The following is a 27,643-nucleotide window of genomic DNA, read 5'->3' on the forward strand; positions in this document are numbered from 1 at the left end:
TTGGCGCGCGCGCGCGCCCCACCCCCGCCGCGCACGCGCCGCGCCGTTGGGCGCGTGCGCGGAGTGGTCGGGGCGCGCGAAGAGCGGCGTGGGGGAGGTGGGGGGGCGGGGCTTTCGGTCACGTGGCTGCGCCGCGCGGAGTGAGGGGACGGCGCGTGCGCGCTGGGTCACCATCAGCTGATCCGCGGGCCGCCGGCGCTGGAACGGAGCGCCGCTTCGGTAAGCCGGCCGTAAGCGAGAGCTATTGCTTCCCTCCTCTCGTTTAACAGGGCCCTGCCGCCGCTCGTCCCCCCTTGGGTAGGTTGCGAGGGGTCGGGCGGTCGCTCGGGGGTCACCTCGTCTCCTCCAGCGGTCATTAACGGGCGCGGCGGGGAGGGAAAGCGCCGCTCTGCCCATTGAAGGGTGCGTGCTGCGCTTTGCCGTCGCCGTGCTGCGCTTTGCCGTCGCCGTGCTGCGCTTTGCCGTCGCCGTCCGCCGGCGGGATGGGATCTGTCCATGGGAGAGGCCTCTGCGCCTTGACCTTCAGCTCCCGCCCCGCCTGCCTGCGGCATGATGGCAGCTGGGGAACGCCGGATTTTGCGACGGGGAGCCTTCTGAGCTGTTCGACGTAGGCCGAGCCAGATATCCCCGCGGTCTGTCACAAACCGCTTCCCGGTTTCTGTGCGCGTTCTGCCTGCTGTTCTGGATGGGCGAAGCTGGTCCTCGCCGTGCCTTGGGCGCTGCGGCGAACGGAGGGTTATGGGGCAGGCATGGCGCTCCCGCTGCTGCTGTTGGCAGTGAGTCTCCAAGTGACAGCTTTCAGCTGAAGGTGCTGTGACAAATCCCCTGCGTTTCCCATTCCTGTAGGCGGTGGTGAAGCCCGAATTTAAATGAGATGTTCCAGTTGTCACCCCTAAGATCCTTTCTTGTCTTTACGTGAATTTTAGTGACTGGATTCTGGGGAAAACCGTTGGCTTATGTGCCAGCGTATGACATACATGTTTCAGGTTCTGTCTCTTCACTGCAGTTGCCCAAAGTGATTTTCTCCTATGTTTTATACCAGGCTCCACTGATGAGAGAATTTGTGCTCTCCTTGGAATAATCTAGTTGGTGATTCTTTTATTCATTGTGATGTGATACTTCAGCAAAGTATCTGGGCTATTTGATCCATCGCAGCATTTCAAATGCAAATACCTCTTGAGGAAGTGAAGGCAAACTCACTGACAGCATGCTGGAGGTGGTTTATTGACCCACCCATCTGTGGCACCTGAGTGAGGATGTGGCAAATGTAGGTTGGCACTGGTGAGGGCAGATAACTGCAAGGCAGATCCTTAACACCTTCTGTAAGTTGTTGTGTTTGTGCTGACTTTGACGCTGCAGAATCCACGGTAGGTGAATGTTTGGCTTCTCTACGCTGTAGTTTTAAAGGTGTTCACAGTCAAGCATTCATATTTAATATCTGCACTTTAGTACTTTCTACTTAAGAATATGTTAATTGAGATCAGCATGAATCAGTCTTTGAATGACCAAAAATGTTGCAGGTAACTTTTCACTGTGCTTTTCAGTATATTATGTTAAATCTTCTTGAAAACTGTTGTTTGTATGGTAGAAAAAGCATTAATTCCATAATAAGGGACAAAGCCTGGCATTAATGATAAAAACCAGCATTAGTTTGAGAGCATAGGGAAGGAAAATTAAGACAAGACTGGAAAATGTCTGCCAGCATCAGCTGACTCTTCAAATGGGGGTTGGAGTCTCGTGTTGCAATAGTAACACAAGTTCTTAGTTTCCTGTAAATACAGTATTTCCATTTTCCATATCTGTTTTCTACAGATAGTGCTACTATTGAGGTTCATCCATGAGTAATCAGTAGTAGCTTAATTTTCATTTAGTGTTAGCTTAACTGTAGCTTTTATTTTGATCTAAATATATCTTAACTGTTTTATACCTCATTCATCTAGACTTGCACAGCGTGTAGGCTTCAGCGTGCTTCCATGTCTTATTGGTTTCCAAGTACTGCTTCGTGTATCTATCTTACAGATGCACACGGGCACGAGTCTCACATGTTGTCATCCAAAGGAGCTGTACACCAGCAGATTACTAGATGATTCCCCTGGAGATGTATTCAGATGCTCTGTGCTTCACCCCTTGTGTTCTGATACCGTGATTCTGTCTCTTTGAGTTTCAGTGTTGCCAAAACTCCCATCCACGCTTTTCCCTTATGTTTCCAAATTGCTTGTGCTGAAGGTGTGTTTGTAATTAGATGTCCCCAGTTTTTTTAAAAGTATAAAAGGGTTACAGGATAACCTAGCTGATTTGTTCAATTACTTTGGTATTAACAAAAAAAAGTGATGCTATTGCTTGTCAGTAATACTTACTCTTCATTATTTATTTGTTTTTAACTACATTGCCTGGAAAAGTGTTGGCACTTGCATAGCAGTTACCACAAAGAACTGAAATAGATTTTCTTTCCCTGCCACTTCTATCATTAACACAAAGAAAAGTGTTTTCTTTAGACTTGGAAGCATTGAGAATGTCATCCATGTGATTTTTTTTTTTTTAGAATGGAACACTATCAAAGACAGCAGATGATGTTCTCAGCTGGAATATCATGCTTGTTCACTATTACTCACTGTCCTCAGGCATGTGACTTCTTCAGCCTTCCAACAGGAGACAGAGAAATGGGGATCTAGTCCAACATATGAAGCTGAATGATTCAACTTGCTCTATTCATACAGAGGCTAAGCTAGTTTTGCAGGAGGTGATTGCCTGTAAATACAGTGTGCAGAGCTGGCTTAATTTGGATCTTCTGGATGCCATGAAAGCACTTTTTATGCTCTGAAAAAGTGTTTTCGTTGTTCCCCTCCTTTTGAAAATGGGAAGCTAAGCTTATATTAAGTTAATGGATTTGGCTGTACCTCATGGCAGTAAGTTCTACAACCTGCATCAAATGTTTTTGGTTTTGTTACCTTATATAATCTATAGTTTATGTCTTTTGTTTCTTTCAAGTTTTCCCAAAGTTGAACACACCTCTCTTCTTTAAAAAAAAAAAAAAAAGACCATTTGTCTCTAGCTTTTTAGACTTCTGTATATAATCTAGGTGTAATCTAGCATCATTTCTTTACTAAAAAGACACACTTACTCTGAAAACTAAGATCCATATGGATAAATCCTGACGGTCATTGTCTAGCAGACTTTATTACTGTTACTTAACCAAATGGCACGTGAAGATCAGTCTTAGCTGCTGAATTTGTTTTCTGAGCTCATCAGCTTGTTTACTGCTCTGAGCTTATCAAACGGTAAGTTTCAGAGCTCCTGACCACTCTGCAGAAGTAGTTTGTCTGACAGTGATCTAATGCATGCATGGTAGCTACTGATGGTTTCTTTTGTCCTAATTTACAGAGTTTTGAAGGTTTACTGTGGATTTCCTAAATTATGATTATCAGGAAGTACTAAAACTAGAATGAAAGCAGCCATCATGACCATATATCTCTAACACTGGGCTTTTTGCGTTAGCTTTTGCTTTTTTGCATTCCTGAGGAAAAATAGTCATGAAGGCCATTGCTATGTCTGTGAACACCTGGAATTTTTCCTTCTAAACTGTCAAGTGAATTAAAACTTATGCTGAAAGTACCCCTGTTGCAGATGCAAGCTCTTAAGGGACAACTGTGTTCCTAGAAGGCATCTCTATGATGTGAAATTCTTTGACCTTGTTAACCAGTTGAAGACCACACGTGCTGTGCAGATTCTTAGGGCCTAGCTGAAATTTTGGTGCACTGGTGAGTTCCGGGGAACCATTTAGTTCCACTATCTCTTCTTGACAGCCTGCATCCCAAGAAAATTGCAGAAGTCTGTGCTGTTGAAGATACAGTATTCCACTCAACGCGTTCCATCTTTAACATGCTATAAGCTCTGCTGACTTGCTTGAGCTGCTATTGTTTAAGACCACATAAAAGACAGGTAGTCTGTATATCTCTGACACTGGGCCAGCATTCTGTGCCCTAAACATGTACCACAGTACTCTATGGTTGTGATGGTTAAGTCTGAGGAGGGATGGAAAGGTTATAAATAAAAGTATTAGATTTGTAGACAGAGAATTGTTCCTTTGTAAAAGTAGTTTATTATAGCTGGATAAAAACTGTGAAGTGTGCAAGTTTGCTTTAAGGGCCTGAAGAATTACTTGCTTTTTTAAAAAAAATATTTTAGTCTAGCAAATGCTTCTTCCAAAAAGCTCAGTTAATGAGACAAACATTTGCCCCTTCTCATCATTATATTTATATTATTATTCCCTTTCTTACTGTGAAGACACTACCTTAGAAAGCAGCTCTTCAGGAAAACTAAAATGGTATTTCCTGGCTAAATGCAGATAAAACTGATAAGCAGCTTTTACTTTAAAAGTTAGTTCTTTATTTTCTCTGTTAGTTCTGAATTTTCTCGAGCTCCATGAGATCTTAGAGGCTTTGGTATCATGGGATAAATCTGAATCAACTAATAGATATTCAGACAGCTGCTGCAATATGTAGTTTACATTGGAGGGGCTCTGGCTAGTCTGAAGAAACTGTAAATGTTTCAGGTAATTGAACATAAAATCTCCAAATGTGGTTTAACTTGCCTTTAAGTATAAAAATGAAGTTTTTCCATTACAGGAAAAGTCAACCTCAATTTAATTTCCTTTTACTGGAATCCCATGCCTATGTGTGTTGTGATTCCAGCCAGGTGTTTCATTATACCAAAGTGCTGTAAAAGAATAGTTTTATCTGCTGGGTGTGTTAGATCTTTCTCAATGGCTTTCACACAAAATCATTCCTGGTTCAACTCTTCAAGCAAGCTAGTTTGTCAAATACTTCACATAATAAAATGAAGATTCCATAATATCCCTACTTTCCATTTAACTTTCTGAGCAGTCATCAGTGATGAAATGCTTACTGTGAAGTCTGGATCAGCATTTTGGCTATCCTGTTTAGGGGTGAGAGGTTAGGTAGCGGTGAGGCTCACAGATGAGCAGGTATGTTTTCACAAGCCCAATTTGCCAATATTTTTCTGCATGTAAAACTGACCCTAACTGTAAGCCCAGCGATAGTTGCTTTGTGAGTTTGTACACTTTTTGTTCTGTAAACTAAGAATCTTTGACCGTTCAGAAGTTACCCTGCTGAGCTGCAGTGAAGCTTCTGTAATTGCTTACAGCTTTGCATTCATCCCATTCTGATGTTTGTAATCTTAAAGATTAGAATAACAAAAAATATTTCAAGTAACGGAACCAAATGCACCTAAAAGCTGAGTGAGTGTTTTATTTAGTAAATGTAAGGGTAGATGCTTCAGCTTTGCAGTAGTGTTACTGAGGTTAACAAAACTATTGCTCATCTAGGGGAAGTGACTGAGCATTGTGCAGAGCAGATGGCTGGAGAACTCAGCCATAGCAGTTGGAAGGATCAAGATAAGAAAAGAGGTTACTATAGGACTTAGAAATGAATATTAATATTCTGTTACAGCTTGGGTCTCTGTTGCATTAGCTCTTTCTTTTGTGTGGAAGTTTATCAAGTCAGAGAAGGGGCAGGAGGTTTTACAATCTGAAAGGAGTGCCAAATCGTTCATTGTGAAGCAGTGTAATAACTAGAAAGAAGGGGAAGCTCATCCATTTGAACTTCAGAAGCTCTTCTGGAGAAGCCTTCTGGGCTGGGAGGTAAGATTCAGTGTTAGAAAACTGTGTTTTGGAAAACTGGCTTTTAACCAGTCAGATGATGATCTGTTCAGATGGACAAAGGGGCTTCTCTCAAAACAGGAGTATTTTAATTGATAAAACAAGGATACTTACCAATTCTAGGTATTGCATAACCAATTCATTGGAAGTCAAAAGGCTGGTAATCTACTAAGCTGGTCAGGTCTTCAGTGGGTCACAGCAGTTACAGGGTGAAAGACTTGGCTGTCTTTCTGTCTGAAGTTATTGCTGCTGTTAACTTCTCAATCAAGTTCAAACACAACTTTTTTCTAGTCCTTTTTTTGAGCTAACTGAAGAAATGGACTCCCTGGGAATCTCTTAGAAGAAGTCCAGCAGAGAGCCACAAAGATGATTAAGGACCTGGAGCATCTCCCATATTAATGAAGGCTAAGTAACCTAGGTCTGTTTAGCCAAGGGGAAGAAGACTGAAGGGGTGTCTGATTAATGTTCATAAGTATCTGAAGGGAGCTGGGAGGCAAATTAATGAAGCCAGGATTAGCAAAAGGACAAGGAGTAGTGGCCTAAAACTTGAACACAGGAAGTTCCATACAGTTGTGTGGGAGAACTAATTTGTGGTAAGGCTGACAGATCACTGGCACAGGTTGCCCACAGAGATTGTGCAGTCTCCTTCTGTGGAGATGGAGATATTCAAGAGCCATCTGGATGCCTCTCTGTGCTACCTATTGTAGCAGGAAACCTGCTTTAGCAGCAAGGTTGGCCTTGATGATCTCTTGAGGTCCTTTCCAAGCCCTGTGATTCTGTGGAATCTTCCAAGCTTCTGCTAAAAGCTTGGATGCTTGAATGGTGCTTGCTTGGGTAGGTTTCACAACTGCATTTTGTGGTTGGTGAGAATCTGTTGTGTTTTTTTATATGTATTAGTTATAAAAATTCATGTACTTTACGTATATTTGGCTAATTTGCAAGGTATGACATTTACTTGAAGTATGAAGCTTGTATGTATTGGCGTGTAGGTCCCTGTGTATTTGAGGAAGTAGTAGGAACTTGTGATAGGCATCATGAATTACCACATTGCACAGCATTGGCTTTCCTGAAGGCATTAGACTTGAGGACAAGTGTAGTATCCTGGCAGTGGCAGCCTCTTTCAATCTTGAATGTACCTGAATGCATCTGTACATATGTTAAATAGTAAGCGTCACACGAGGGGCAGTAGCTTCATAGCACCCAAGAGAAAGTTACACAAAGGGTAAATTGCCTTGCCTTGCATGGTTGCAGGTGGATCCATAGCATGTAGGTGAGCATTACTGATGCAAATTCCCAACCTGCCAAGCAGAGACAACCTCTTGTGTGTCCTGTGGCAAGTGGAATGGTATGGGGTATTTAAATGGAAGGCTGTCTGTTGAGTGTAAGAACCAGTGATAGTTCTAGCTTGAGCTTCGGGCTAAGAGGTTGGTACAGTTACTATCTTGACTCTATGATGCTTTTTATAAAGAGAAAGGTAAGGCACATTGCTGAGCATAGGTGGTAAATCCTGCATGATTTTCATAGATTGTGGTGCCCTTCAACCCCAGAAATTCTGTTGGTGACTGAGAAATCTGGAATAATTTTCTCTGCTGTGGTAAAATTACAACTGTGTATTCTGAAGGAGTGAATGTCCTGATGATACTATTTGTCATCTGTTCCAAGACACCTGTGCCAGAGTTCTGGGCACGCTGTTCCTTCTGAGAAAATAGCCTGGATTCTCAAAATGCAGCTTAACTTCTGTATTTGTCTAGTAACCCTAGGCACTGTATCTTCTTTTTAGCACTTCCTCTTAAAAAATATCATTTGTTAGAAGGGGAAGTATAAACCATCCAGCTTACAGTAAATCTGTGTCAGTGATTAACATATTATTTATGGGATCCATGCAACACTTCCTCATACATCCAGATAGTGGGATTTACATCCTGTACTAAAAGCTGTTCAGGAGAACACAGCAAGTGTTGGCAGCCATGATTCTAAAACTTGACTTAAGTGCAGTCTTACATGCCGTTTGAGCCAGCTAGGGTTGTTGGCTTACTCCAACATCATAGAATCATGGAATGGCCTGGGTTCAAAAGGACACAATGATCATCTAGTTTCAACTCCCCTGCTATGTGCAGGGTCGCCAACCAGCAGACCAGGCTGCCCAGAGCCACATCCAGTCTGGCTTTGAGTGCTTCCAGGGATGGGGCATCCACAGCCTCCTTGGGCAACCCGTTCCAGTGTGTCACCACCTCTGTGTGAAAAACTTCCTCCTAATATCTAAATTAAACCTCTCCTGTCTCAGTTTAACGTAATGCTTCTGTCTCTGAATCTTGTGCTACTTAATGCAGCTTTGACTGTTGCATTTAGGCTTTTGTGCCAATTTGATGTGTTGCTTATCCTAGAACCTATTAAGATAGACTCATGATGGCTGCTGGGAGCTCTTGGTATTGTGCAGCTTTCTGGGAGGAGAGAACGTGCAGCTGCTTGTCTTTTGTACAGCATGCAGGGAAACGTCAGTGCCCACCAGCCTGTGACAGCAGGAGCTAGTGGCTGTCACAAAAGGTGTAACATCAGTCCGCATAAACAAGGTGTTGGGTGTTACACACCAATGCTTCTGCCAGCAAGGCGGAGGGGTTTATGTTACAGCAGTAGGCTCTGACAAGACTATTTTGTTGAGAATCGATACCTGTTCTAAACACTCAAGCAATTAGAATTGCAGTGCTTTTGGCGCCTGCCTATGCAGCCTGTTGTTAAGCAGTCGTCTTTTAGGCTGTTGGGGAACAGTGTTCACTGGCAGAGAGATATCACACTGGAGCACTGGTAGGCAAGCTGTGATTCCAGCAGCAAGCATGCGTCTCTCAAGGATTTTTCATGTATTCACATGCAGCACTTGGGCCGTCTGGCACATTGAGGTCGTTGGCTTTGTAGGAGGTCCTTACTAGAACGGCGAGGGCTTCTTGTAATTTATTATGTCTGGTACTGTGCTCCAAGGAGGGTGTAGATGGGAGTTCTGCTGGGCTTTAGGTTGCTTGGTTTGCTATTGCGGCATTCCCTGGTGCTGGTGGGAGAGAGACTGATGACTCATCAAGTCAGGTGGTTGTGCCTCTGCTGTGTGTCAGAAATCTCTTTCCCCTCTGCAGCAGGCTTTCTCATCCCTGTGTATAGGGGCATTAGAAGGACAATTATTTGGGAAGTGGTGCTGCTTAACTCCTGAATTCTGGCTTTGCTTCATTTGTGGGGATTTTTGTCCCTCCTGAATTTGCAAAACAAGGTAAGAATCTGTGTTTATATTAGTAAATAGTCGTGGATTTTCTTCAGTGCTGTAAGAAGGCTCCTTCTAAAAATCTCACTAGAAGCTTAATTTGCAGAGATCTTTGTAGTAAGGCAGATCATTGGGGAAACCTGGGGGACTGATCAAATGATGGAAGCAAAACTAAAACTGTAGCAGAAAACAGGTTTCTCCAGCATTGGGAGCAGGATACTTCCACTGGGGGTTCCCACGTAGCCAAATTACTGTGCTGGGGAGAAATCAAGATAGAAATCTAGGATTGCTAGAGGATTGCTGGTTTTTGTTTTTTTTTTTTTTTTTTTTTTTTTTTTTTAAATGATGACTATGGTATTACCTTAATAAATCATCTTTCAGTCTGAGATGTTCCTGCAGCAAGTAATATTTCAATTTCTGGCACTGTTAGATAGAAGATGACCATGTTAAAGCTTAAAAGTGTGTCTTAAATTAGTGGTTGAACAGTTTGAGATGAGGAAGTTTCCTGTTTGTAAGTATTACAGGGTGCTAGATACATCCTTGTTTATAATATGGGAATTAAAATTGAGCTAATACCTTGTGTTTGTATGCTAGTAGTCTTTGTTAGAGTGAATTGCAAATCCTGTGTTGGTGGGAGGCCCTTAAAGGGCTGTAAGAACCAGTTGGCTTTCAAAATGGCTAGCTGCTGTGGTGTCTGGGTTTGTATGCAGACGAAGCAATGCTTAGCAAATCCCAACATGCTTTAGGGAATTCTGTTCTGATTGCTAACAAGACAGATGTGTAACAGTACAAGTATGTAAAACAGCATTTCTGCTTTCTGTGAATTTTTTCATCTAAAACAAACATCTGTAATGCTGATATGCAAGAAGCTGGACAAGAAAACTGTCCATGGACAAACTGTAGCATTTCTTAATTTGTACTCAAGGTTAAAAGACGAGCAGCCCCTTAACGAAGGAGTCAGTTTGGCTGGGCGAGTGATGGTGTTTTTTTTCCTGTCTGTGTTGTGCATAGGAGATTGAGCAAAGGTGAGGAAGAATTCCTTGCTTTAACTGGCCCTCAGGTTTTGATTTGGATATGAAGGAATGTTGATTTAACTTGAAACTGGCCAGTGCTCTTCCGGCTTTTGTTTGCCTTGGTAGATTGAGTCTTTCCTTTTGAGACCCTCTGCCGTATGGCTGCCAAACAGTGCCATTAATTCACTTAGAGAGTTGTGTCTAGCGCTTTCTTGTTTATACTCCCGTAGGAGGTTTAGTAGTAGGACTCCAGAGGTTGTTTCGTGTTATGTGTTTGGGTGGATTCAAAGGACTAGCTGCGTTTTCCAGTGCAAGAGGAGACAGTCGATGTTAGTTAACCGGAATGAGCTCTTACCAGTTGCTCAGGGACTACGGACTGTTTTGTGAGGCCCTCCCTCTGCCACTTGTCAGAAGGGGATTATGAGCAATGAAATAAGCAGTGAAATGAAAATCATCTTCTAGACCTAAAGAGGAGGCAGCTTAAAGGATCGACTGTCATTACAGGGAGTAGGGGGGATCTTACAAATACCCGATTTAGAGGCTTTGAGCTCCCACTCACCAGTTCCACACCAGGCTGATGGCGACTGAGTCACAGTCAACTGTTGGGGTAGCTGCTGGGAAATGAGTCGATGGAAGCTGTGTTACACAAGGTTTGTATTGTTGAATGGCATGCTTTTGCTAGGTAGATAGGCCCTGTAGGTATGCAGAGGCTACCACGCTGCACCTTCCACCAGCATTGTACGATACATTTGCCAATGCAGTGGGAGTGGGTAGGCATTTGCCTTGCTGCTCTCTAACTCGTTTCCAAGGTAACGCAAAGCATGATAAGGGCTGACAAACCCCTTACATGTTCTTATCTGCACCAGAAGCAGGACAGCCCAACTGCCAATTACAGGGCAAACGCAGATCCGTGAGGTTTCTGAACAGCTTTTTCTGTGACGGTTGTTCAGCTTTTCCATTCAGTAACTGTCAGGAGATATCAGTCTACTGTTTAACTGTTGTGAGTTGAGTTTCTTAGCTGTTATTCTTCTCTGACGTTCTACAGGTTTCACTTAGAGCAAAGACTGCACGATGCCTTTTGCTAACGGTGTGACACGTCGAGCAGTTTTGAGTGCATGTGATATTAAAATATGTACTTTCTATTTAAATGCTGATCCATCAGTTTGAGGTGGCAAAAATGGTAATTGTGGAAATTCTCTTTGTAGCACTGCTTTTTAGAGAATGGTGGCTGTTAAGCATCCCTGTGCTGTTCTATTTGCAGTTGCCTATGAATCACTCAGAATCCAGAAAACCTCTGTATTTTGAAGGACCCTAGGGGGGATGTAGAAGGCAGAAGATGTTCTCCATTGTTTAAATAGCCTGTTATTTGACTTGAAAGTAGGCTGGTAGTGTTAGGGTATTTTTGGAGCATATTAGGGTTCTGTGGAGCATATTAGGGAGTAATGTTCCAGCCCTCTCCCTGCAGTTAGGAGGGATGTTAGTTCTTGTTTGCTTAAACAAGTTGTTTTTTAATATTACATAGCTTTCAGATCCGAGTGGTTAAAGTGTTTTAGGGTACATTAGTTCAGAATTCTTCAGTGTTGTTTCTAATGAAAGGAAAACAACAGAAGGCGGGAGAGGAGGAATGAACTGCATATGTGTGTATTCTTTAGAAATGACTTTTTCCTCTTTTTTTCCTTCTATACAGTTAAACAGGCAAAATGGACTTCTCCAAGCTACCAAAAATCCGTGATGAGGACAGAGAAGCTTTTGTTGGCTATGTCCATGGAGTGTCAGGACCTGGTAGGTATTTTGAAAGGGAAATCATAGGTTCTGTTTAATCTAATGTATTGTTAATCCTGATGTTCACTTGGAAGAAGTGTGATAAGTTGTAGGTAGGGTTTTGGGGGGCTTATATTAAGAATGATTGCTGCCTTATATGAAAGATTTATGAAAGATTGAGATGTTTACTAGCAAGGTGTTAATGCTGATTAGTTTTATTAGAAGATATAATGAACAGTAAGCAGATTGAGGAACAGTAAGTTTTAAAAAAATAAATAAATTGCAAGCATTCTGGTTGAGATAAAGCCGCCTAGTCAGGAATCTGCATTGGGCTTCTCAATGAGGGTGTGTGATGCTTGGTCTGTTCTCATTGAAATCCCGTTTGACCCTTTGCTCTCTGGAAGACGCAGTCCTCTGCCAGTGTCAGGCTGTTCTGTGTTACTGCACCATTGGCTGAAGGATTGCTGCAAAGGTCGAGGGCGATGTTAGTGTGAATGGGGGAGAACTGCTCCTCCTGTTTTATCAGCATAAATGCAGAGTGTGCTGGCTTTTCTTCTCCCTCCGGCATTCTCTTCACGAGATGTAGGAAAGCATGGCAGTGTGAGAACAGAAGAGCGTACATCTTTTTGATAGGGATTCTGTGATGAATAAGAAGCTACTAGAAGCTACCTTGGCTAGAGACTACCTAAAGAAAAAGCCAGTTTCTTAATTGCAGAAGTGATGATTGAATGCAGTTTAAAACTGATACAGCTTTCTTAAGATGTGGGGAAAAACTTTTTTTTTTGTAAAGACGTGAAACCTTTATGTAAAATGGATGATAGAATATAAAGGACATGATGAATTTCCTTCTAAAGCAACAACACTGCATGTAAGTAGCAGTCTACATACAACCTGATGTTTATTATGCTGATGTTTAAGTCAAAATGATAGAAGGCTTCAAGTCCAAAATGTGTTGTGATCTTCATCTGTGGAAGTGTAACTTAAATGTCTTAAGTCATTCATTACTTTTATACAAAATAAAACACCAAAATAGCATTTCCTTAAAACCTGTATAGATGTCTACTGCTTTAGATATAAGTATATATGTTGCCTTTAGGAAATACCTTTAGTTGATCGGTTCACTGGTACTTTATGTTAGCATCAAATGCTATGAAGAGAAATAGAAGTTTATAAACAACTGGAAAATGCCAGTCTCTAGTCATATCTTTCTATAACTATGATGTACTGGGTGTACTTTCACCATTCTCTCATATGTTTTAATTTAGTCAAATGTCTGCAAAGGCCACTGTGTCATTACAGTCCTTAACATTCACCATCTATCAGGATATGCCAGAGGAATTAGTGTGAATTTTCTGTGTGCTGGCGTGTTCTGGTAATGTACTCTTATGAGCATAAAGGATCAGCCATGAAATGTATAGGAAAGCTTTTTCTTTTAGCTTTTAAACTAATGTCAGAGTTCCAGCCCAGTTCGGCGTAGTACTGTGACTAATGAGGGACCCATGCTGAAGGAGTGGGAAATAGGGAAAAGGTAGGGAGATGGGCCTAAAAACAAAATAGTGGCGGAAGAATGGACCTTAGAAATGAGGCAACAGCAGCAAGCTAAGGGAGAAAACTAATTTAGTAAATATGGTAGCAGAATGTGAGATAACACAATAATACAGTATAACTGGAATTGAAGCTGATAAGTCAAATAAATGAGACAGAAAGCAAAGGCCTTACTGTAATGCTGTAGGCAAGGTGGCTGGGGAGCACACATTGCAGAGATGAGCAGGAAAAGGAGAGAACAGTCTCATGACTCCCAGTCAGTTTGATCTTTGTCTGAATGGAAAACGGAAATGGAATAATGAACTCTTCTGGGAGCTGTGGTACACTCCTCTCTTCTGAGATTGCAGCTGCAGCATTAACTTGTTAATTCCCAGTGCACTGCGTGTCGTTGTGCTGTGGAATACCGATCACAAATCGTAAAATATCCTGAAAACAGCAGGGCTTGTGGCAGCCAGTTTACCCCTGTGTTAAATCAGAGGGGTACTCATGATCTGAGTGAATGCTAGTCTCATGCTGTCCGGAGTTTAGTAGCTTCTGATCAGAATTTTCTTTTTAACTGTAGGAAAACAAATTATCTCTGTGTGTCTGTCTTCTACAGTGGTCACTGCTTGCAACATGGCAGGTGCTGCTATGTATGAGCTGGTACGAGTAGGCCACAGTGAACTGGTGGGGGAAATTATCCGACTGGAAGGTGATTTGGCAACTGTCCAGGTGTATGAAGAAACATGTATCCTTTCCCTTTGGACCAGGCAGAACGTGGTGGTTATGTTAAAGAAGATGAACAAAACTGACCGGGACCAGCAGTTGTTACTTCCAGTGCCAGCATCCAGCATCTGTTTTGTACATCTCTTGTAAATTCTGATATTTTTGAGGTAGACCTTATATTGGTGGGCTGTGTAAGAAAGAAACTTCTTTGTTGTTTTTCCTGGAAACCAAGCAACGTGTTTGGGTTCACTTGCATTGAAATGTTACAGCTCCTTGATGAAAATTTGACAGGTGTCAGCTATGAATGGCAAAACTACCAAGCAGTATGTTGTATTTTTTTCTTTGCTTCTGAAAACTCTGCCTGTGGCATGCTTCTGTAGGAAATGTAAAGTAGGCAGGATTCCTTCTTCTGCACGGACTGTTCTAACAGATACGATCTGTTCCTTTCTTGTTTCTGCATTGTGATTGCAGAATCTTCATCCAGATGAGAGATGGACAACATGTATTTAAAATCTAGTTGATGTAAAGTGTATTTTCTGTTGAAAGCATATAAGAGAGTGTCATAAGAGCAATTCATGAAACTTAGATAGCTTCCCCCCCGCTTTCCCTCAATATTTTTCTGAACTTAAGAGTTGATTTTGTCTACCCATTGATGTTAGGAAGCAGCCTGTACTGGCTCCCAGTGTTTTATTTTGGGGAGCTGAATGGTAAACTGGTCAGTGGTTGTGTCTGTACCTATTAACTTGAAATGTTATTTGCCTCTTCATTGTTATATTTAGTAGTCTTAAATCAATACATTGAACAAGTCCTGTACGTAAGTACAGTTTACTCTTAGATTTCTAATGAGAGGATAGCAAGAGCTTTCTGAATACGACTTGCATTTAATCTCTCTGTGAGTCATACATAAGCTTTTAGAATGTCTCCTGTATTCTAATAGGGCTTGTTAAACTACTGGCCCTTTGCAGAGAGGCCCATTGAGCATCTTTGGAGCTCAGGTGGTGCCTAAGAGGGACAACTCAGTGCTGGAGGGAAGGGAGATGCTGGTCTATAACAAACTCTCATTAAAATTAGACTCCTGTCAAAAAAAGCTCTGCAAAGCTCAAGGTTAAAACTGTTGTGATGTGTGTTTCTAGCAAAGTGTAAAGCAAAAAAAAAAATCTTTTCATGCCACTGTCTGCTTTTAACAGTAAACCTAGAAAACATGTTTGAAGATAAACGAAATGCTTTGATGATGTCTTGCCATCATGCTGTCTTGTACAACAAGAAATGTATGCATATAGTTGACTTGAACTGATGATTGTAACTCAGAACATATGCTCTCAACTTTACCTCTCCAGAGGATGAACAACTTCATTGCTTTAGCAATTTCAGCTGGAGTTTAGTATAATGTCTACATGCTTCCCAAATGATGATATGTAATATATTATCAAAACTATCACATCAATGTCAGAAAGGTGCTGTAAGGGCATGATGATGTGGGTGTGATGCCCTCTACCCTGTAATTTCTCTGGATGAACTTTTCCTCAGCAAATCTTTAGCTGGTGTATCCGTAGGAGATCCTGTACTCCGCACTGGGAAACCCCTCTCAGTGGAACTGGGGCCTGGCATTATGGGAGCTATTTTTGATGGTATCCAGAGGCCGCTGTCAGACATCAGCACCCTGACCAAAAGTATCTATATCCCTAGAGGTGTCAATGTGTCAGCTTTGAGCCGAGATGTCAAATGGGATTTCACACCTTCCAAAAACTTGCGGGTAGGTCCTGCTAAGCCTGTCTTCCCTTCTCTCCTTCCTTCTCAGAGCACCAAGGCTGTGACTGCTAGGAACTGTAGTTACAAATAATCAAGCTCATGAGAAGAGGTAATATGGTGTTTTAAGGATATGTGAGAGTGAGAACCAGACAGGGATCACCAGAACTTAGTCCATGTGACTCCCTGTATTGTTGCATATGAGAAACTTGCAAAATTCTAATGTGTTTGCAGTGCCATAAAGAATTTAATGCCTAGTGCGGTTCCACTAGCAGGAACAGGTGTTACCTTGGCAAAATGAATAACAACAGAATACAGTGAAGATAGTTTTAGAGCTAGAAAAAAGTCATAGCCCTTGGCATCTTCTTTCTTTTTCAGTCCTGCAGGTTAGCAGATTCTCTACTTAGCACATTAAGCTGAGAGGTATGAAAGAAGCAAGGAGAATTCCTTGCATCAATCAGTAAATGCTACAGTCCAAGCCTTGAAATGCTCCTGAATGCATTTAGTATTGCTAGCAATGTGCTGTTAGAGTAATGAGTTATGTAAATACTCATATGTAAATGGGCTACTGCGTGTAGCAGTGCATTTGTAAAGGAAGTCATAATGGTGCTAGACTTGATAGTTATTTTATGTGATTCTTCATCAGCGTTCTTTTTTCAAAATGAAATTCTTGTTTATGGCTAATAGGTGCTTTCTGATTTCAGGTTGGCAGCCACATCACTGGTGGAGACATTTACGGTGTGGTGAATGAAAACTCTCTTATCAAACACAAAATCATGCTGCCCCCACGGAACAGGGGCACAGTTACATACATTGCTCCACCGGGAAATTATGACACTTCAGTAAGTCTCCCACATAACAGTTTCTGGGGTGTTCCATGTTTCTTTCATAAGGTTACAGGACCCATTCTCTTCTGTGAGATGCCACCTTCAGAGCCTTTTGTGCAACAGAATATTTGAATTGGCTTCTGTTGCCCTCCCAGCAGGGATTATGTGGTTTTTCTTGTGCAGTTACTTTCTGTGTTTATGACTTACATGTGGCACTTAAGTGTGCTATATTTGCCGTTCTGTGTGGGCATCTACAGTATCCAATGAATATGAAAAGTTCCCCCATAGTATTGTAAATGTGGAAACGTGCTTTTCCTCAGGGAGAGGTGATAGGGTGTTAAGATCTGCAAAATCTATGGTCACGTTGAAGTCCTAGTAGCGTGGAGCAGTGGAGGTGAGAATTTGCGTGCTGATCCGTTGTGTGGTTGTTGGCTAACTTCAGATGTCTGGTGCTCTTTGTTAGGATGTTGTCTTAGAGCTGGAGTTTGAAGGTGTGAAGGAAAAATTCACTATGGTCCAAGTCTGGCCTGTACGTCAAGTCCGTCCTGTGACTGAAAAGTTACCAGCAAATCATCCTTTGTTAACTGGCCAGCGGGTGCTAGATGCCCTCTTCCCGTAAGTAATATTCTGTCTGTTCCTATACAAGAAATCTGTTTTGGGAGAAAGGATAGTGTTAATTTCTTTAAGGGTGAACAGACCCCAAACGTTCACTGTGTACCACAGCATAATCTCAAAACAAGTTATCTAGCTGAGTTGATAATATTTCTATCTGACGGAGGAAACTATGAATGGAAAATGGAAGTGGGGAAAAGTTAAAAGGAGGTTTAACAGGATGGTTCTTTTACGTTAATTCAGGAAATAAATGACAAATGTAAAAATGATTTATTCATACCAAACCTCCAGAAAAGCTAGGACTTTCAAGATTGGATATTTGCATTTGAGCACACGAGTAGGATCTCTTTCCATGTTCCTGTGGATGTGTAGTTTGCAATGAGTCTGAAGTTACCACTGACAGAAACTGTCATGTTGAATTTTAACTCAAAATTCTCATGTAAGTGGCTGAGTTCCAAGGTGCAGAATGGAGTAATTTTTTGTCCTAAAATATTGTTCTGCTCATTCTTGTAATGCACATTTAAGTAGCACTGATGTTCTTTTCTTAACGTTAGTGTTCCATCAGTGCTTCCAGCTGTGTAAACTATGTCTCAAGCCTGCAAGTGCAGTTATTGTACCAGCGTACCTCATGTATTTCAAAGGCAGTAGAAAGAAAGGATAGTTTATTCCTTTGGTCTTTGGTTTAGTGAAACACCACTGTGCTTCTCAGACCGAACACTGAATGTGAATCCTGTTGTTCTGCTTTTAATTATGCAGTTGTTTCCTTACAAGAAAACATATTCTGAAATGGAAGAGAGCTGTTTTTGAGTTCCTTGCTAAGAGTCCCTTTTCTTTACTCAGGTGTGTACAAGGGGGTACAACAGCAATTCCTGGGGCATTCGGTTGTGGAAAGACTGTGATCTCGCAGTCTCTCTCAAAATACTCCAACAGTGATGTCATCATTTATGTAGGCTGTGGAGAACGAGGAAATGAAATGTCTGAAGTGCTGAGAGATTTTCCTGAGGTTAGTATGGAAAATTCATGGAGAGTAAACCTTCTTGGAAAGACTTGCTATTATACTAGTACAGCAACTGAATAAAATACCTTATTGGCATAGTGATTTGAAAAAATCTTATTGGCTGTAAGTTTTGACTGTTGCAGCAGAAATCACTTTTGGATCATGCAAGCATGTCTTTAGTGGCCTCTCAAGAAACATCTGGCCTAGTGTTTGGGCATATCTTTTAACTTGTTTAAAAGAAACCCAAACTGAATGCCTGAGTATAATTTAGCACCGTTACAAGGATGTTTCCTGTTGTTGTTGTTATCTCTAACTTTTCTAGCGTAATCATGTATGCCAGATGTGGCATCTGTATTTACAAGGTGCAAGGTGGTGGTAAGTGCTGTTATAATATACTAATTTTGCCAGTTAGGCTTCAGAATACTTTCTGAAGGAAGCTGAAAATGCCTAGTTTCACCTTAATGTTGTTATATGTTAGTGGGTTGGTTTTGGTGCAAAGCTCTGTAAAATAAAGAGCAGATCCAAACTGTTAGGTTGAAACCACTGTTAGAAATAATTTTTATGTGCTGATTTGCAATGTGACAATGGGCGAAGGTAAATCTCAGTAAGTAGAGTGCTACACAAATGTCAGGATATGCATTCTGCTGTTCATGTGCATATGAGAGATCATCTGAGTTATGTACGTGGGCTTACGTCCAGTTGTCAAAAATGGACTCAGATTGGTACAGGTAAGGAAAAAAACTCTCTGTTTCCTAGTGGATTTAAGGATTTTTGGCTCTTTCAGCCTAGTAAAGTGAGGCTGAAAGAGGATAATGTACTTCCTGGAGTAGATTTGTCATCACTTGTTTATTTGTGGTGAGCAGTGGGATTAATAGGCATTGCTGTTAGCGGAAGATGGGATGAGGCTGAGGCACATGTACAACTCATTCTGAAAGGAAAAACAGTATAGAATCCTGAGATCTCTAATCTAGACACTGCTTTGTTAGACTAGCTGTGAGGAGGCTATCCTGATATAAGGTAATAGAGTTTAAATAAATTTGTTGGAATCTTTATAGTTTTTGTTGTGTCTTTTTTGTTGCATTGTAGTTAACAATGGAAGTTGATGGCAAGGTAGAAAGCATCATGAAGAGAACAGCTCTGGTAGCAAATACCTCCAATATGCCTGTGGCTGCCAGAGAGGCCTCTATCTATACTGGTAAGATTTACAGGAGGCTGGAAGAGGCTGCATGTATGGAGCAAGTTATCATGCTCTAGTATTTTCAGTTCCTGGGATGATCAGTACCAGGACCCCTGCTTAATTACGTAAATCAAGCCTTTCAAGCTATGCCTGCATAAAGTCTTAGTATCACAAATGGATTTGTCTTTCTTATCCCCAACTATGATCTCCACATGCTGAATAAATTCTGCTTATAAATTAAACTTAATCACATTGGATCTCCTGTAGTTCTGCCCCATGTATTAATTATGTAATTGTGTTCTTCATGAGCAGCTTTTTGCTGAAGTACAGCTTCTCAATGGGTAGAAATAGCTCTCTCTGAGAAGTACTTTTTTCCACTGCAGCCTCTCAGATGATTGTTTTTTCTTAATAGTTTTTCATGAAAAGTTGTCAGATAAAACATCTTTATGTGTTCTGGTGACTTAGAAAGGAAGGAGACATTTTACGATAAGAAGAGGCTTTGTGAGGCAAATAGTAGCATCAGTGATATTGCCCTGTCTCCTTAAAGAAACGCACAGGAACATAAGATTTGCCAGAATGGTTTGTAAGCAAAAATGAGAAGAGTGGAATGAAACAAACAAAAGCAAAAAAATAATAATAATAATAATAAAAAAATCCATCATGGGCTTGTGGAAAGGAACAGTAACTTTCAGTCTTTACTGACATCAGACTGTAAACATAAATAACTTATCTTGTTTGCTATCCTGCATTGTGCTGTTGTATTTGTTCTAGGAATCACCCTGTCAGAGTATTTCCGGGACATGGGCTACCATGTCAGTATGATGGCAGACTCTACTTCCCGATGGGCTGAGGCCCTCAGAGAAATTTCAGGACGACTGGCTGAAATGCCAGCTGGTGAGTTGTTCTTTTCTTCATCTAGACTTGTAAATACATCCTTTAAACTCAGAGCTTTTGACTCGATTTCTGTATGTTCATAATTGCAGACAGTGGTTATCCAGCTTACCTTGGTGCCCGTTTAGCCTCTTTCTATGAGCGAGCTGGCAGAGTGAAGTGTCTGGGAAATCCTGAAAGGGAAGGCAGTGTCAGCATTGTTGGAGCGTGAGTTGCATTTCTTTCCTTTGTGTCGGCTGCGGTTCTTCCTCTATCTTTTTGTATGTCAAAATACTTTCAAACAAGAGGGTCTTGTTGCTGTGTGCAGCTACAGAGCTAGGAATGTATAATGTGCATAAATACATCATGTCTGATCACCCTCAACTGTTGCTAAACTGTGCACAGGAGAAGAGAGAATGAATGTGATTGGTTCTGTGTGATGTAGAACCACAGTCATGGCTGTCTGAGAAAAGGGCTCCAGGAAAAAAGCCATTAGCACTGTCACTGAAAAGTATGTCAAACCATGCTCAGAATGGGAAAGAGGGAACACTTGGAGCAACAGTGTGGGAGCATAACGTATTATGATTCTCTTGCTAAATAACAGAATTACAGGGAACAGGAACAGGATATCTCAAAGTGCAGGGCTGTGAAAAGCGTGTAGTGCCCAGACAAATCACATGAAAATTTTCAGCGAATGTGATAGATGAGAACTTTGTTTGAAAAGCATTCCTGTGTAGCTGTGGTGACAATACTGAGTTACTTCTTACTGTAGCGAAAGAGTGACCAAAAGGAAGGAAAGCAGAGGTGCTTGAAACTTTTGGTGTAAGAGAAGAGAAAACTGATTATCACTGCTTTCCTTTTTGGTGTAATGACAGGTGTCTTGCAGCAGTGCAAACTGGAAGCTTACACAGTAGGCAGACACTTTCTTGTAGGCTGTATTGGTCAGTCTAACATGCTGTGAGTAAAATGGCTCTTCCTCCATAGGTTTTAGCAGAGCCTCTAGCACCTGCAGCTTCTCCCAGAGTCCATTATTTGTTCTTAGTTCTGTTGTTCACAACAAATGCAGCTGCTTTTCAGTTTGGGAAGCTTTTACCTGTTGGGGAAGCAGGTATTGCCATGTCAAGCCCAAAGGAAGTTAGTGCTTGCTGTATAGGTGAATATCTGATAATTATCTAAAATCACTTAAAATGGGGTATTTTGCATAAAATCTTTGCCGCTGTGTTTCAAGCTGCCATATCAGCACACGTCCTGAATCCATTCCAGTTGAGATAGGTTTGATAATCCAAACTGGAGTGACAACCTGGTGCTAAATTGACTGAAATGATACCTTGATATTGTCAGTCAGTTACTGATATAACTGTAATTGATATCACACACCTGAGTAGATATGCTGCCACTCATTACAGTAAGAATTTGTAGTCCATTACTTACGTGATGCTGGCCTTTCTTGTCTGTATATCATGGACCTGTGTGGTCATATGTTCAGATTAAACTGTGCCAATGATTTTGATTTACTTTTCCTTCTATATCTTTCTGCTCAGTGTCTCTCCACCAGGAGGTGACTTCTCAGATCCTGTAACGTCAGCTACTTTGGGCATTGTTCAGGTAGGTCTCACTATGCTGCAGCCCCTTTGTGTAAGCTGCCAGACCTAGACAAAATGGTTGTACTTTAATACATTAGTGCCACTGGTTGTGGTGGGAGAGCTTTAATTTTACACAGACAACTTTGCAGGATGTATTCCAACAGTGTAGGACGTGAAATCTCTTGTGAGATCTCTGAACTGATGTGTTTGGAAAAGGGAGAAAAAGTAATAATTCCTTCTAGCAGTGGCTGCTCAGGAATATTCCTTTGCTTCTTGATTGCAGCCTTTTGAGCTGCAATTTAAGTATGGCCACTCTCAGAAGTAGGATGGAAAGTGAACCACCTTTGGCAGGTGCGTTGAAACCATGGAAAAAATCCTCAGAGCAGATGACTGGGAGAAGGATAGCTCGCAAGTGATTGCCCATCCCTGTTTTGGTAAAATGAGCTATGTCAAAAAGGGCTCCACTTAATTAGACTTGTGTGTTGCTACTGGTGACTCCTCAATTAGGAGGAATCTCAAGCTGGATAAACCTAAATTCAACTTTTTTTTTTTTTTTTTTTTTTTTGAGATGAATATATGGGGGATTGGAACTTGATGATCTTTGGGGTCTCTTCTACTTCCAGCCCAATCCATTCTATGATTCATTCGATGATTCATATTTGAAAGTCACTGCTACAGTTAAATGAGTAAAAGGCAGGTTTTCTTTCTCAGGCTTTTGTTTGAAGATTTGTGGTAGCTTTTGCTGTGTTGTTTGCTCAAACCTGCTTGTCATACTGGGGGTTGTTTTGATTGTTTTTATGGTTTGTTTTGCTTTCATTTATTTTGTTTTTGAATGCTGGTTGATCTCACTGGCTTCTGGCAGGTTTTCTGGGGCCTGGATAAGAAGCTGGCACAACGCAAACATTTCCCCTCTGTCAACTGGCTGATCAGTTACAGCAAATACACCCGTGCTCTGGATGAATACTATGACAAGCATTTTACAGAGTTTGTCCCTCTCAGGACAAAGGCCAAAGAGATCCTGCAGGAAGAGGAGGATCTTGCAGAGATTGTGCAGCTCGTAGGGAAGGTGAGTAACCAGCTGTGAGAAAGTGTGGGATTCCACGAGAACTGTTTTAGCATAGTACCATAAAAACAGTGGTTTACAGGTACATAGTGTGTGCTAGAGAGGAATTTAATTTCACAATGCTTAGGTGAGCTCTACTGATTTACAAGGTGGTGGTAATGCATGGAAACATGTTTGGGGGTTGGAACTGGATGATCTTTTTATGTCCCTTCCAGCCCCACCACTCTGAATCTGTGATTTCATGTACATAAGTACTGAACTAACAGTGGACCTTACCTTTCTAGGCTTCTTTGGCAGAAACAGACAAAATTACTCTGGAGGTTGCCAAGCTGATAAAAGATGACTTCTTGCAACAGAACGGTTATACACCTTATGACAGGTAAGATCTAAATGGCTACAGTGCTGCCTCGTTCATGTGTAGTGTGGATTTCGATAGCTATTTTATTTGGAAGTTAATCAGTGCAGAAGTGAATTTTACTTGCCATAAACAAATGGTAGAACAGAAGCCATTGAACAAAGTATTCATATTGTTTTACCCCAAGGCACACAGACCTTTTCCAAATTCAGTCTGAGTTTCTTCAGCCTTCAACCACTGAAATGAATACAGCTCAGTTAGTTTTTGCAATAGCGTGTCCTCAGGAGAAGACAGCCACTTTGTTTTCACAGGCAACACCCAAAGTCTTCCTGTTTGTTCTAGCAGCAGATGATTGCAAGTAACTGAGAAGTTTGATCTGTTTAAAAACTTACTATTTTTTTTCTCCCCTAGTGCTGTGTTTATCATCTTCCTTCACTTTTACTTCCTTCCTCACTATCCTTTTATTTTTAACAGCCTGCCAAGGGGTGCTTTGAACTTCTGCTCACTCCCCAGCCCAGATAGCTCAGGAGGTTTGGAAATATTCTCCAAAAACTTAGATGTGCATCATTCTGTATGGTGTGTGCTTTTAATTGTGTTATTGGGGTAAGGCATGCTTTTATGTGATGGAGAAGCACAGGAAGTATCATGATATACTGTATAGATAATAGTGAGGTACTTTCCATCGCAGTCACCTATCCATTTAAAAAAACAAAAAAAAAAGACTCTGTGTGAAGCTTCTGGAGTACTCTTATCATAGAAAAGCTTCCTTTCCTGTGAGCAAAGAAACTTGCAGAGCTGTCAGGCTCTCCCATGCTGTTTTCAGGAAGCCTGCTCCCATAATGGACAAAACAGGAAGGAGGAATTCCGCTGACTGCTAGTGTTTTCCCTTTCTCATCTGCAGTGGCACAGATTGAGATGTCAGACTTGTATAGCAATGGTTACTGTTCTACCCCTTTTTGTCCAGTGTTTGGATGCTGTTTCAGAAACCTCACTTCAGGAAGGCTCCATGTTTTTAGATAGGTCAATCAATAGGCTGTCTCTCTCCTTTGACATGAAGTAGACTAACACTTTATTTCAGGTGAGAATTCAGAGTTGCTGCAAAGGCAGGAACAAAGAGTAGTCCTGTTAATTGCTCCAAGATGCCTTACAGATCCTCTTCTGTTTCATCAGATTCTGCCCTTTCTACAAAACAGTGGGAATGCTTTCCAATATGATTGCATTTTATGACATGGCACGCCGTGCTGTAGAAACCACAGCCCAGAGTGACAATAAGATCACGTGGTCCATCATCCGAGAGAACATGAGTGAAATCCTCTATAGACTTACCTCCATGAAATTCAAGGTATGTTCTAAGGAACCAGCTTGGGTTACTTTGGGGGAGTTCTCAGTGCCTCTAAAAGGCTGTAATTAGAAGTGGTTATGAGTTGCCATAGATAAATGTCTATGTACTTGGGTTACCCATCCATGTAGAGTGCGGCTTTCCTACCCCTATACTTAACGCCAGCATCCTCTGGATGAGTTTTAGCATTTACTGCTAGGACATTAACCTGTAATGCAATCTGATGTTGAAGCAGCTAAGGAATATGAAGTTGATGGTTATTTTGTGAAAACTCTCTTAAGCCATTGCTAGTATCGCCAATCTTTTAGGAACAAATACCATGAGATAACTGCATGCAAAGGTAAAGTGTTCTTGTGTACCAATGTCTTCTACTCCTGCTGGGTACTGGCTTGTTTCTGCAACAAAGAGATCCCTAGTATATATTTCTAGAACAGCAAGAGCAGAACAAGGTACACCTGGGCACATAAGCTTGCTTGAGAGCTGGTTATGTAGAGATAGGGAAGTAATCCTTTCATTTACAAACCCTGGCTGTGAGAAGACACTCAGCATGCAGCATAGCATTGGACAGTTTGGCTGAAAAATGGAAACCAGAAGATGAATGCGTGTTAAGTAGAGATGGCCCTCTAATACACTAATAGTTATGAAAGAAAGTGATATTTCCTGGGTAACAGGCTAAGAAACATAAGAATGTAAGTATTCTGTAGCCTGCCTCAGCAAGACAATGAGTAGTGGTGTAATCCACACATGTAAGTACATTTGGCCTGTTTGCAGGTGTTTAATCCTGAGGTTAAAAAAAATATGTGGCAAAACAGGGTTGTCTTAAGGATCAGAGGCTTTTCAAGACTGGTCTGTACACTCGATGTATTGTTTTTCAGGACCCCGTCAAAGATGGTGAAACAAAAATCAAGGCAGACTATGCTCAACTGTTTGAGGATATGCAGAATGCATTTCGCAGTCTGGAAGACTAGACTGAACCTCTGTGACCACTCTGGTTTGTCCTCTGAATTCCTCATCTCAGCTCCTCTGTTTCCCTACCTTACAAGAATGATGCAACAGTACTTGAGTTGATAAATAGCCCTATGTTTCCCTCTTCATACTCAGTGTCTTTACAAAACATTCCTTAGTTTGTGTTTGGCATTGCTTTGTGTGTCTGATATAGTGAGTGATGTGTGAGTGGGCCTGGCTGAGTGATGAAATGCTGTTGTACACTTCTAGGGTGGGAAAAATTCACCTTGCCCTCCCCCAGATCATTTGGTAACACAACCAACTGACCTGCACTGGCAGAGGAGGTGTAGATTTCAATGCAGTCACGCGGTACATTCTGAGCTGGCAGTGGTAAGGGCATTTAGGTCTAGCATTTTGCTAAGTGACTATCATGGAACAGAATTTTTGACCATATTCTGACATGACATGTTGATATAACCAAAGTTCTTCCCTACTGCGTCCGTTCTGCAGCCTTTGGCTGAGTCTGTTGGTATTGAAATGTTGTAGATCTGGATCTCTCCAAGGAAGGACTGACTAGAAGATGAGCATGTGCGAGTAGCCAGTACGCTTTTGTACACTGGAGAAATAGAATTTTATTTTCCTACTTAATACAGATAGGACTGTTGGATGGAGCACCAGCTAAAATTGAAGCTATAGGTGCTCAAATTCCAGAATATTTTTGCCTTCTTGCCTCCCACTCACCCCATAATGTTTCACAACACTCAGCTGCTTTAGTTTGTGAAGCTTGTTACTGCTGCTTTGTACTATGACCCATAACAAGATTCCACATGTGTGGACCAGGAATATAATCTTTCCTAGGTGGTGCTCTCTACCAGCTCTTGGCTACCAGTGCAGTGTCCAGGTGGTGTTTAGGTGTAAAAAGTATGTGCTTAATCTTCCTGCTCCACTTGTGCTCATTGTGCCTGTTTGGCAGTGGCACAGATGGTCCTCATTTCTTGTGTAGAAAGATTCTGAGATGCTAAACTTTTGGGGGTGGGGGTTAAAGAGGGGAAAGATTGACAGTACAAAATGTATTTACTTCTGCCTTATTGATAATGATGCAAGAGAAGCTAGCGACTTCTGTACCATGCTCTGGAAGCACAGTCTGTCAAGCAGCTGAAACTCTGCTGTGTCTTGGGCTTGTTGGCAAAACTAGTATGAGATGAGAAATGAGTGTAGAGCAGCTTTTCTGTCAAAATTCAAGCGCCAGCATTCCTATCATTGCTGCAGAGAGAGGTGAAGATGCTGCCATACTTGCTGGTCTTTTACTCTCTTGTGTCTGATGACATCTAATACTTCTTTGTTGCGCAACACTGTAATGCCCAGCTGGGTGCCAGCTGACATCTAAACTTGTTATGGTCATGAAACAGTAACAGTTGGAGATGCCACTGGTAGTGGCAGGGCTTTGCATTAATTCCACACTGAAGTGTTTTTTCCACCAGCTGCCAGCTTTGAATGGCAATGGTGAAAGGGTATCTTGGCGCCAAGGACCAAATGCTGCCACTTCCATTATGAAATCAACTCGCTGTTTGCCATGGAGAGCTCAGTTGAAACTTAAGTGGATTTACTGTGTTTAGCTCTCCCAAAATAAACTACTATTCCAGCTGATATTCTGGTAGTGAACAGTTAAGTTTACATACAGTTCACCAAACTTTCAGTGTATGCTGCTTACTTAACAATGAGCATGTGTGAATGAGTGGTCACCATTTGAGCCCTTGCTGGATTCCTCATTGTTTGTACCCTTCACCACTGTACTATGTAGCATTTCATGCTAGAAAACAGATGTTCTTATCTCTTTAAATAGAGGATGTTATAAACTTTACAGAAGATGTCTAAGATAATACAGTTCTAATATTTATTGTGCTGTACCTGGCCCTGAAGTGTGACCAGTTCAAACAGTTTCATATATATTTTTGTCTTTTTTGTTTTGTGTCTCAGTTTTCAGTGTTGAGATTCTGATGTTCACTGTGTACTGCAAGTCTTCCCTCCACAGCTGTGGGAGGAATGAAAAGATGGGCAGAACCCAACCACCTACTTTCTTGTATATTTCATAATGTATGTTGCTGGAAATTGTGTAAAAAAAACAAAAAAAAAAACATTTAAAAAGCTGTTGGGAGTCAATGAGAATAAAATGGATTTAACGTA

At 41.5% G+C, this 27,643-nt stretch overlaps 1 protein-coding gene across 4 annotated transcripts; it reads left to right on the top strand.

The window, feature by feature from the left end:
* Positions 1 to 136: 136 nt before the first annotated feature.
* Positions 137 to 27,643, top strand: ATP6V1A (ATPase H+ transporting V1 subunit A). 4 transcript variants are annotated; one of them, XM_042866948.1, is made up of 15 exons: positions 137 to 219; positions 11,622 to 11,716; positions 13,839 to 13,967; positions 15,484 to 15,698; positions 16,396 to 16,533; positions 16,982 to 17,133; positions 17,971 to 18,133; positions 19,214 to 19,322; positions 20,076 to 20,198; positions 20,288 to 20,402; positions 21,716 to 21,779; positions 22,620 to 22,823; positions 23,105 to 23,199; positions 24,346 to 24,517; positions 25,390 to 27,643. In XM_042866948.1, the coding sequence occupies exons 2-15, from the start codon at positions 11,635 to 11,637 to the stop codon at positions 25,480 to 25,482; spliced, it is 1,854 nt and encodes a 617-aa protein (XP_042722882.1). In that variant the 5' UTR covers positions 137 to 219; positions 11,622 to 11,634; the 3' UTR covers positions 25,483 to 27,643. The 4 variants fall into 4 exon arrangements, with proteins under 4 accessions (XP_042722882.1, XP_042722883.1, XP_042722885.1 ...); XM_042866949.1 differs by having other exon boundaries at positions 211 to 297; XM_042866951.1 differs by having other exon boundaries at positions 211 to 230.

Source organism: Lagopus leucura, unplaced genomic scaffold (assembly GCF_019238085.1).
Source record: "Lagopus leucura isolate 7727_CA_CO unplaced genomic scaffold, USGS_WTPT01 Super-Scaffold_100001, whole genome shotgun sequence".
NCBI lineage: Eukaryota > Metazoa > Chordata > Aves > Galliformes > Phasianidae > Lagopus > Lagopus leucura.